At 45.0% G+C, this 12,375-nt stretch overlaps 1 protein-coding gene across 1 annotated transcript in view; it reads right to left on the bottom strand.

Moving 5' to 3' along the window:
• Positions 1-9,064: 9,064 nt before the first annotated feature.
• The window catches only part of LOC121276795 (ATP-dependent Clp protease ATP-binding subunit clpX-like, mitochondrial), a 78,419-nt gene continuing 75,108 nt past the window's right edge, over positions 9,065-12,375 (bottom strand). The window contains exon 12 of the mRNA XM_041185341.1: positions 9,065-9,175. Within this exon, the coding sequence (XP_041041275.1) occupies positions 9,065-9,175 (111 nt within the window). The remainder of the gene's footprint in view (positions 9,176-12,375) is intronic.

The following is a 12,375-nucleotide window of genomic DNA, read 5'->3' as shown; positions in this document are numbered from 1 at the left end:
CACGGATGCCATCTTCTCCATGGCACACAACTTTGTGCATTTCGCCCGGGACCGGGGCAGTCAGGATGCAAGGGCCATTGGAATCGCCCTGGTCTTGGGATTCCCACAGGCGCAGGGTGCAATTGACTGCACTCATGTGTCGCTCAGGTCTCCCTCGCTACACTTGGTGGGCTTCATCAACCGCAAGAGCTTCCACTCACTGAATGTGCAGCTGGTATACGACCATTAGAAATGCATCCTGCAGGTGTGTGCACGGCGCCTACATCCTCAGTCACTGGCAGATCCCTACAGTCTTCCAAGGTCCACAGAGGCTGCAGGGTTGGCTCCTTGGGGACAAGGTCTACCGGGCAGAGACCGTGGCTGATGACACCCGTGTGGCGGCCTCAGACTGCAGCAGAGCGACTTTATAATGATGTTCATGCAGCAGCTCGCAACTTGGTGGAGCTAACCATTGTGATGCTGAAGATGTGGTTCTGGTGCCTGGACTGGTCTGATGGAGCCCTGCAATACAGTCTGCAGAGTGTGTCACGCATCATCGTGGCCTGCTGCGCCCTTTCAACCTGGCACTGCAACAGGCTGAGGAGGAGATGTAGGAGCTGCACGTCTCCTCCAATGAGGAGGACATCAACGGGGATGAGGGTGAGGGAGTCCTTGGTGGTGAGGATGACGGGGCTGAGGCTCTCGCACTGGTTAGATGAGGCAGGTGCACTTGGGAGGCCCTCATAGCTGCCAGATTTGTGGAGGATGATGACGACATGCAGTGAGGTGTCCCCATAGATCCTGACATCGCAGTTGTGAACGTTTGACTCCATTCTGGCTTATGGCAATACCCTCTGTGGAGGCCCTAATAGTCACTCGATGGCAGGCAGATGATGACAACATGCAGTGAGGACACTCCATAGATCTTCACATAGCCTCTGAGAATGTCTGACTCCTATCTGGCCAAGGGCAGCTCACTTGTGCTCCATAATCAGAGCCATCTCAGAGATGCAGCCATGAAACTTTAGACGCATCTGATGCTGTGTCCGCCTTCAGCACCTTAGCCCTTCAGGAGCTGGTGCACATCATCACTGGTCACAGATGCTGGTGTGATGGGGGCCAGCCCCACCTTAAAGGTGCTGAGAGCACACAGAGAGTATGAGAGAACTCTGTATGGTGCCTGCCCACTACATTCTGGCAGCAATGACCAAGGTGCAGGCACCAGTAATGTTCCCAGGGAGTGTGAGGCTGGACCATCACTTTGGCCTGAAGACAGCACAGAGCACAGGGAAGAGACTGAGACACCTGCCTTTTATCTTGTGCAGAAATGTTTCACATCTGAGTGACAAGAACACTGCTCATCAGAACAAGGAGCCACAGGTAGGGTGATATTCTTAGGAGTTTATTGACAATAGTGGACAGTATGTACAAGTGATCAACACCTGTGCCCAGGCTGTGCAACTACTTTTAACTAGAGCTTGGCCTAAATAGCCAAGTGGTTATGGTACTGGGTTTGTAACCCCAAGATTCAAGAGTTCAAATCTCACAATGGCAAACTATGAAACAATGTAACTTCATCTGAAACAGATGGAAACGGGTTTGTACTCGAAAGAGTTACTTTTAACTAACTTTCCTAACCCTGCCGCTACATCTTGGTGCTCCCTGGGCATCCACAGCAGAGATGGAGGCAGCCTGCTGACTGTGACGCCCTGTCTGTGATGACTTTGGCGGGCGTCCTCTGGAGGGCTGAGACTTGGTGAACCTGGCCTGCTTTCGGCGTCCTGCTGTGTGGCAGTGGCACCCTTCTCAGCCTGTGAAACTGGAGCTGTGAAGGTCACAGGAAGATGGGATTCGGGTGGCCGATCATTCCCAGTGCCACCTGGTTGAATGACTCCAGAATATGCACCTGCTGATCCTCCTCCCTATGTGTGCCCAACGAGGGCCCTTGATTGACACCATGAGCGGAAGGGGTAGCTGGAGTGAGATTGAGCTGCCCAACACCTCTCTTGCGTACACACTGTTGGAGGCCAACTATGGCATCAGCAATCGAGTTAAGCCTGCGCAGCAGTGCAGGAGTGACATCCTGGACTAGGATGTCCACGGTGACCGCCATGCTGCCAGTGTTGACCTTGGTGCGTTGCAATGCCAGCACTATCACCTCAGCCTGAAGTTGGAAGGACTCCTCCATCTTGCCTTGCAATCTGAGGAGTCCAGTGTTCCCTAGCTTGATCTTGCAGCTCCTGCAACTGTGACACAGCTGAGTCCAGAGGCTCGTCAACTGACTTGGACTCAGCATTGTTCTGGCCTCCAGCAATCCTCTGAGTGCCAGGGATCTGGGAAATCTCTGCCTCCGCCTGCTGTGGATCAGAAAGTCCAATGTGCTCATCAGATTGTGATCCTGAGGTACTCTAAAGCTAGGTCCCACCGAGGTGCGTGTCTCTGCACTGGTGGAGGGTGTGGGTGAGCACTGTGACAGGACTTCAGGAAGGGTCAGATTCCTCTTCAGAGGTTTCTTCAGGGCTTGATTGGAGGGCCTGAGTCATGAACTCTGTTGGCTGTTTGGCAAATGTGCCTGTGAAAGCAAGGGGAGATAATTAGAGAATGGCAGTGGCCTGTGAAAGTGGACACATCACTCATGGCATTGTTGTCTGATAGATGTGTACTGCTGGTACACACTTGGTACACGCTTGGTAGAGCAGCACCAACCTCACCATCATCGTCTGCTCTGTTTTTGAATTCTGTCAGGCATCCCTCCACCTGTCTGCGACCTTTCCCTCCTGTTGTGTGCCAGTTTGTCCTGCATGGATAGAGATGGGGAGAGCGTATCAGGACACCTGCTGGGCCAGATGATAATTATGCCTGGCCTGTGTGTGTGGTGAGTGGTCCCATGGATGGGTTGAGGACAATAACAGCGTGTGTGAAAGAGTGAATGGTGATGTCCCTTATACTGGCAGTGAGTGAGAGCCTTGTGGATGTGTGGTGGGTTTGTGAATATGTGAGTTGGGACTAATGAGAGGAGTGACTTACCCTGGCGGAACAGAGGAGATCATTCATCCTTTTCTGGCACTGGGTGGCTGTCCTCCTCTGCAGGGCATTTGCACTGACCACCACTGGCACCACCGCGCAAGCCGGGTTGGTGACTTTGCTGCCCATCCTGCAGCCAGAGCAGGGGCAGAGCACATCCTGGCGGTCCTCCGCAGCACCCAGCAGTCGCTTGAGGGACTCTTCGTTGAAGCGTGGGGCTGCAGTCTTCTTTCCTTTGCAGGCCATGTCTCCTGGGAAGCAGTGGTGAACTGGTGGCGATGAGTGCTTTGTTGGCGGCAGCCTTTTAAAGATGGCAGCCGGTGTGATGCAACAGAGGGGTGATGGCGGGCAGGCGAATGAGAGCCCGCCCACCATGGAAACAGCGTGTTTCACGGGAGTGAATAAATAATGAGGCAAGCTAAGGACGATACACATGAAAACCCGCCATTTTCATCAGCGGGTAGGACTTCATTTTGCCCGCTACCGCATTTAGTGTAATTCTGGGAAAATTTTGCCCATTTTTTCTGCCATCCCAGTTGGGATCAGGACTCTCAGTTTGGGAACCGCTGGCTTAGGTCTTAGGCAGCTGAGGACACTGCAACAAATGATGGAGTAATTAAAATTAGGGATGCATAAAGCGGAAGATTTGGAGAAGTGCAGAAGTCTCAGTAGCTTGAAGGCTTGGAGAAGTTTATAGAGACAGGGATGGGGCAAGACAATCAAAGAATTTGAAAACAAGAAAGAGAATTTTAAAATAGAGGCACCACTTGACCAGGAACCAGTCTAGGTCAGCGAGGACAGAGTTGAAATGAAATAGGAGCAGAAGTAGGCCATTCGGCCCCTCAAGCCTGCTCCACCATTCAGTAAGATCATGACTGTTCTGTTTCTGTTTCTAATTCCACATTCCTATCTACCCCCAATAACCTTTGATTCCCTTGCCTAACAAGAATCTATCTACCTCTGCTTTAAAAACATTCAATGACCCTGCTTCCACCGCCTTCTGAGGCAGAGAGCTTCAAAGTCACACAGCCCTCTGAGAGGAAAAAAAATCTCTTAATCATTGTCCTAAAAGGACGACCTCTAATTTTAAAAGTGTCACCTAGTTCTGCACTCACCCACAAGAGGAAAATCCTTTCCATGCCCACCTTGTCAAGACCAATCAGGATCTTATATACTTTAATCAAGTCACCCCTCACTCTTCTAAACTCCAGTGGAAACAAGCCCATCCTGTTCAACCATTCCTCATAAGGCAACCCATTCATTCCAGGTATCAATCTAGTAAACCTCCTCTGAACCGCCTGCTACACATTTACATCCTTCCTTAAATAAGGAGACCAAAACTACACACAGTATTCAAGATGTGATCTCACCAATGTATAACTGAATCATAACATCCTTACTTTTTTGTTCAATTCCTCTCGTAATAAAGGATAGCATTCCATTAGCCTTCTTATGTGCTGTACCTGCATACTAACTTTTTGTGACTCATGCACAAGAACACCTGGACCCCTTTGCACTTCAGAATTCTGCAGTTGCTCTTTGTTTAGGTAATACTCTGCTCTTTTATTCTTCCTGCCAAAGTGAATAACTTCACATTTTCCCATTATTCTCTATCTGCTAGATTTTTGCCCACTCACTCAACCTATATCTACCCATCTGCAAACTCCTTATGTCTTCATAACATATTTTCCTCCCTATCTTTTTGTTGTCTACAAATTTAGCTACCATGCCTTTGCACCCCTTATCTAAGTCATTAATGTAAATCGCAAAAAGTTGAGGCCCCAGCATAGACCCCTGCAGGACTCCAATTCTCACATCCTGCCAATCAGAAAAAGACCCATTTAAAGACCCAGTTTCAAACTAGGAATCACAATGCCTTGCGACTGGTTGATAAAGGCTGCAGCAGGGTAGATTCAAATTGCTGGTAAGGATGTCAATCTCCCATTTTCAACAAGTAGAAGGGGTGAACTTACTGAGGAGCTTTCATTTATGCAGAGATTGTGGCCACAGTGACCACGCATCAATTGTAGGACCACAAAATTGAAATTCAGTTTCAAATGGACGACATTGTGTTTGATAAGGCACTGCTGGAGACCACAAAAAAATGCCCAAGAAATTTTCTGATCTACAGTGCCCTACCCCGACACCTCAAATGCACTACCCCCCCGCCTCTCCAACACCACCCCCCAAACACAAACTAAATTAGCTGCTATCCCTCCATTGACTTTGGGCACATTTTAATAGTAAAGTCCTGAAATTTCAGGGGCCAGGGAGGCAGATAGAAAGTTCATCATCTACTGAGACGGGGTGAAATTAGAGTGGAACCTGGTTAGAGTAAAGCCTGCCTCTCTGTATCTATATAAACCCATCCAGCCCTACAATCATCCGAGACATGTGCACTTCTCTAACTCTGACCTCTTGAACTTTCCCGATTTTAATTGCTGCACTACTGCTGGCTGTGCCTTCAGCTGGGCCCTAAACTTTGGAATTCTCACCAGAAGCATTTCTGTGTCTCTGCATCATTTATCCCTTTTAAGACACTCCTTAAAACCTACCACTTTGACCAAGTTTTTGGTCACAACCTAAGATCTTATGTGGCTCAATATCATATTTTGTATTACAATGCCCCTGTGAAGCATCTTGGGACATTTTGTTAGAAATGATATATTAATATGAAATAAGACCAGAAAATGCTGGAAAAACTCAGCAGGTCTGGCAGCATCTGTGGAGTGAGAAGCAGAGTTAACATTTTGAGTCCATATGACTCTTCTTCAGAGCTGAAGAGAAGTAGAAATGTGATGGATTTTATATCGTTGAAGAGAGGGGTTGGAGCAGGTGATAGCAAGACGGTGAATTGAAGTGGCAATTACAGGAAAGTCAGGGTCATGCTTGCGGACTAAGCGAAGATGTTCCACAAAGCGGTCACCCAGTCTGCATTTGGTCTATCCAGTGTACAGGAGAGCGCATTGCACTTTGCAGAACACCTTCGCTCAGTCCTGTCACAATCTTTTTCTCATGTCCACATTTCCCTCCTTGGCCTGCTGCAATGTTCCAGTGATGCCAGTGCAAGCTGGAGGAACAGCACCCCATCATCTGATTAGGCACTTCACAGCCTTCTGGAATTAACATTAAAATCAACAACTTCACAACTCTGTCCTCTGTTTTGATCATTTTATATTTTTTCCCCAACCCCCTCCCCCCACAGGGCTACTTGTAACTTGTTCTTATGGTTTACTTTTAGAGAGCGCTGATCCTTGTTCTACTATTAACACTTTCCGCTATCCGACTTTTATGTCACTATTAACACTGCCTTTGTCCATGACATCTTTGTCAATCCCTCCTGTCAGGAAGATGTAATAATTATTATTGTTATTGGAATTTATTGTAAAGTAATAGTGGGATGTGTCTATGCGTGTGTGTGTGTGTGAGACTTAATTGAATTAGACCTGGTGCTTTGATGTAAGAAGAGAAGTTAGGTTTGAAATGTTAATTCGGTAAATATGGGAAAGTTTAGATGTCAAGGGAAGATTTGCATTTTTAAATAAACCAAACTAGATTGTTTTCAAAGGAGGGGTGAAATGTGTCACCTAGCCAGGTGAAGTTTAGAAACAGTGTTTTTATTTTTCCTGAAGGTTACTGGTAAAACTTAGTGCTATGAGAGGCTTTTATTGTCAGGGCTTGCAGGTCCGAGCACAACCCCAGGAGGGCTATCTGTCACTTGCTTGTCCTGCTTTCTACCCTTAATGTCACCATTAGCACATTCCTTGGATAATATCATCACCATCAACACTCCTTTGTCCTTTTGTCTATGACATCTTTGGCAATCTCTTCTTTGCCTCCACTATCCAGCTCTACCTGTCCCACCCCCCTCAACCAGCTTATATTTCACCACGTTTCTATATTTCCTTAGTTCTGATGAAGAGTCATACGGACTCGAAACGTTAACTGTGTTCCTCTCCGCAGATGCTGTCAGACCTGCTGAGTTTTTTCCAGCTATTTTTGTTTTTGTCTTGAAATTTATAGTTGTTTCAAGTTTCCCTTTGGGATTGGAACAACAAAGCATTTACCATCGGCTGTGCCATAACACTGCTGAGCTCCTACCTATCCCTGACCTTCTATTTTGCTCCACGGGCTCCACCCCCTTTCTTCAACAGTATAAAATCCATCAAATTTCTACTTCTTTTCAGTTCTGAAGAAGAGTCATGACGGACTCAAAATGTTAACTCTGTTTCTCTCTCCACAGATGTTGCCAGACTTGCTGAGTTTTTCCAGAATTTTCTGTTTTTATTTCAGATTTCCAGCATCCACAGTATTTTGCTTTTACTTACATATTAATATGTGTTGTTTTTGTTTCTGTTTCCCTGAGATTCCACTCTAAAATCCAATGCTGCAAATTCCAGTCAGTATGTGGAACTGCCCACTCCCTCTTCCATTTGAAGGGGCTTTTTTGCCTGTTATGCGCTAATAAGGCTGGCAGAGCTTTCAACAATTAAAAGTTAGCATGAGTCTATTTTGGGTTTAGTAAAGGACCATGAACGTCCAAGAGAAATGTAATCACTTTTTCACATGCACGGCAGTAAGGACCTCTCCTGTATGCCCATTGAGTTCCAGTTCAGCTACCATTCTATGAGGTATGAGCGGTTCTATACTGATGGTTGTGGAAAGCTACAAGTCCAGCTCCTTGACACTTTCAGCAGTGGAATTTTGGGCCCAGAGCCCTGTCTTCAAGAAAAAATATTGTGAAAACCATTTGAGGGAAGAAAGAACTAGGTGTTATGTTATTTTTGCCATAATTACATTGCACATGTGATGCAATGATATATATTGATACAAATTTGAGACTTAATCAATGTCTGCAAACAAATTAGAAAACATTTCCCTTGGTGGCTGCTTCATTGTTTGATATTGCTCGTAATGTAGAACTGTTTTTGTACAAACAGTGACAAAGATACAATGATACACAGAAATAAATTTCACTTAATCATGTTTACAACGTACAGACATGAAGAATAAGCTAATTTGTTATACATTCTTGAACATTATATCTAATCACTTTGATAAATAATCAAATAAAATACTATTTACAAAGGTATGTCATTAATATTTTGTTTTATTACACTTGAGGCATATAAAAAAGAAACGTCCACATATTATTTTCTAGGAAGCTTTACCATATATAACATCATCCCCCACCTCCCCACCCACAGGAGTTTAAGTAAGTTGAGAAGAATCTATATGTGCAAACTTCTTCCATTTATTGATCACAAATGAGAGTGCTTTACTTGCTCCATCTTATGCTTCAAACCAGCATTGTACCCCAGTAGTATTTGACTGATCATTTATTGGTGTCAACTCTTTTCATCAAGCCATGATCCTGGCTGCTTAACTTGTGGTTATCATCCACATTTGGTGGTGCCCTGTAAGAAGCAACCATTGTGATTCAGTTCACACAGAAATATAAAGTAGAAGCTAAGAAAACACACCTTAAAACATTGGAGTCATTATTAATATATAGACACATATTGATATTTTTCTAATGTATTCATGGGATGTGGGCTTCGTTGGCTGGGCCAACATTTATTGCCCATCCTTAGTTGCCTTTCCGATTTTGATATTGTTTGGGCTCTTCAGGCTAGATTTCCAAGATAGGATCATTGAGAGCAATGTACACTGAACAAAATTAACAAGGAATGTATTGTCAGATAAAATGCAGTTGTACTTATGCAGTAGAAGAGGCGGTATCTATTTTTCTCTTTGTGTAATGTTAAAGAAAAATTATGTTAGCAAGCTGCCATTGGTCTAGAATAACACCTCAGTAAAATAATTTATCTTTAACTTCATACATAGAACAAAATATACCATATAAAATGCAAGAAATACAGGCCAGAATTGTCCGAGATGCTGGTATTTTGACTAATTTTACAGTCATTCTGTAGTAATTAAAGTACAGTACTATTGTATCACACAAATGCAATTTTCTGATTTTTATCATGATTATCTAGTTCCTTAAGAGAGAAATGTTCAATAATCACAACAATCCAAATGATACAAGTACAGAAACTTACCTAACATACTGTGGACCCTTCTTACCATCAACAACATCCTTATCTACATGAAAGCCAATGATACCTGAATTAGGAATCTCATACATAGGTTCCAGCAGTAATTGTTCCTGAAATAAAAGCAGACAAAACTATCCTTCAAAAATGTAACTTTAGCTAGACTTTTATCATACTTAAAGAGCTTATAGTCAAGTAATTATTTTTGCACCTTGGATCGCATAAACATCAGAATGAAAGTACAATATCTGCAAAAAAAAATTGGAACACACCATATGGTCAGTGCTTCAATGCAGTGGACCATGGTGCTGGGCACAGTCTATACCCATCTTTTTTCACATAAAGAGTTTCCAATCTCACCCATGATATTAACAAATATGGTGAGTGATGCAATATTCTGGGGGCAACCTTCCTGCCCTCATAGCTGGGAATGATGCAGGACTTGGAGTAGGGGGGGAAGATAAAAAAAAGTACAAGGGACAAAAATGGGAAAAAATGATTAAAACATTGAACAGGCGTTAATGTGATTTTGTTGTTTCAGAGGATTGTGAAGAACACTGATAGGATAGCAAAGTGTAATATCAGGGTGTAGAACTTGGACTGTTCACTCACTGAAAGCTGGTACTGTAGTTGCAGTGGTACTGATGTAATAGCATCAATACACAGCACCATACAGTGGCAGGGTGATACAAATGCTTGTGATTTTGTATCCCAGCAGTATCGATGTTACAAAAGAAGACCTGTTGCTTCTTACAGAAAGAAAATACATCAGAAGATTATCCCTGTGCACCTTTTGATTTTCACAGCACTTCAAAATAGCATTGGTGAAGACTTGAGAGCTGACCCATCATCATCTTGCTTGGCTGCACCTGTTATGCGGTCAGGGAGAGTGAGCATAAAGAGGAAATAGTCCCTCGATATGAAAATAAATAAAATATGGCATCAGTAAGTGGGAGTCTGTCAAAATGTTATATCATATAAGGATGCGTGAGGTGCATTTGTCACGTAAAATAAAGTTTCTAGGATTCAAACTCAAAAATTCTTGACAAAGTTGTCCCTTTACATTAATACAAATGCATAGACTGCTCGCGGAATTTTCTGATCCCGCGGAGAATCCAGCAACAGGCAAAAAGTCGGAAATCCGCCGGTGTAAAAACAGTTTGCAATCCTCCCGTTGGCAGGATAATGGTGGGTCGGTTATCCCGCTGACTAATGGCGTGAACGCCATTTGCATTCATTAACATCTTACGAATGCTCATTAAAACACCTGCTTGTCAAAATCTTGTCATGGCTTCCAATCTTGCGTCACGCCAGCAAGATCAGCTTACATCAGCTTCAAACTCATTTCAAAAGGAAGGGTGTGCACAAGTCAGACCTCAGTTTGCTTGTAACTTCAAAGTGAGTGCAATAAAGATAGCCTACCTGCCATTGCACTGTGCTGGTCTTGTTGAGGTGAACACTAAACTGTTGGGGCTGTAGCATTGGTTTGCTTCTGTTCTTTGCCTACGTTGTCCCAAAGGACACTGCTGTGCTGCGGTACTCATGCAGGCCTCCACTTTCAGGCTGTGACCAGTAATACAGCCGGAGTTGGGGAGTGCAGTGGTCTTCTACTCCCAGTGGCCAAGACCGTTGTCCACAAGCAATGCTAGTCAGACAGAACTCCACTCTCAGAAACTATCACTACTATCCAGGGTGGGGTGTGAGGCAAGGGTGGGGATGACAAACACAAGGTGGCCAATGGGAAGGAAGGTTGTTGAAGGGCTGTGAGAGTGAATACGATGGGCGCAAAGGGGAAGGAAGGCTGTGGAATTGCAGCAAGGGGGAAGGGCGAATACAAGGGGATCAATGGGGAAGGAAGGCTGTGGAATTGCAGCAAGGGGGAAGGGCGAATACAAGGGGATCAATGGGGAAGGAAGGCTGTGGAATTGCAGCAAGGGGGAAGGGCGAATACAAGGGGATCAATGGGGAAGGAAGGCTGTGGAATTGCAGCAAGGGGGAAGGGCGAATACAAGGGGATCAATGGGGAAGGAAGGCTGTGGAATTGCAGCAAGGGGGAAGGGCGAATACAAGGGGATCAATGGGGAAGGAAGGCTGTGGAATTGCAGCAAGGGGGAAGGGCGAATACAAGGGGTTCAATGGGGAAGGAAGGCTGTGGAATGGCAGTGAGAGGGCTGGACAAACACAAGTGGGCCTTTCTGGGGTCACCCTCTAACTTGTTGTTGCCACATGAGTGAACAGGAGTCTGTTTAGAAAGGAGGAAGACCTCCTTGGGATGAAAGCCACTAAAAGCCAATGGTTTCATTAGCAATGTTAAAGGGCTACTCAGAACGCAGTAGCTTCACATCACAGTTGCTTCATCTCAAGAGTAACACATGGGAATTTAGAATTTGGGAATGCAGGCAATAGTGAAGGAGGCACAGCTGCATCATATATGGCCTTCCATCAATGAAGGCCTGAAACGTGTTCACTAGATTTGACATTCCTAACAGGCCAAAGGGCATTGATCATGAGCAACCGACTGGTCATTATAATGCCACATCAGAAATTTGAGCACAGAGCTAGGTTGGGTCACTCATCTCAATTAAAGCTTAGCATCAAATGCAGGACTCAAGATGTTACATATCTGTGATGCCATCTTGGACACCTTGATGTGTGCTCATGTCTCAGGGACAAGGCAACATCAGCCACCATGCAAGTAGGGCAGGAAAAACTATGAACCCTTAATGTTTCCATACATTTCATATTTTGAGTTTTGTTTTCTTGCCCCTTGAATCATTAATGTCTTCAATGTTTCCTTTCAGAGAGAATGCAAAAGCACATATGGATCCAGGGCTCAATGCTGCCTTTGTCAGGGTCCTAATGCATTGGAGGAGGTGAAGGAGGGAGAGGCAACACCACGTGCAGCTCCAGCAGGAGGCTACGCCTGAGGGACATGGTCAAGTGGCTGGATCATGAACAGGAGAGTCAGGAGGAGAGACCCAGACAATGAAGGTGAATTGCCAGCCCTAGGATTTATTGTAAAAGAGTTTCCTATTCACAAATGGGTCAGAGGCAATGCTGTGCACGTCTGCACTTGTTCCAAGCTCTGGTACATCACATATGCCACATCCTTCATGAAGACCTGATGCCACATGGAGTTGGAGGGTATCCCCTGCCAAGTGCTTTTGAAGGTGACTGCAGCGCTCAATTTCTTTGCCTCTGGGTCTTTCAAGGATCAACAGGGGACCTGTGCAGCATCTCCCCGTCCGCAACATATCAATACATAAAGGAGGTCACAGATGCCCTTTACAGGAGGCCCATCATGTCATGTTCG

The sequence above is a fragment of the Carcharodon carcharias genome, chromosome 4 (assembly GCF_017639515.1).
Source record: "Carcharodon carcharias isolate sCarCar2 chromosome 4, sCarCar2.pri, whole genome shotgun sequence".
Classification (NCBI taxonomy): Eukaryota; Metazoa; Chordata; class Chondrichthyes; order Lamniformes; family Lamnidae; genus Carcharodon; species Carcharodon carcharias.
Note: the sequence above shows the minus strand (reverse complement) of the source record. Positions and strands in the feature narration are given on the sequence as shown.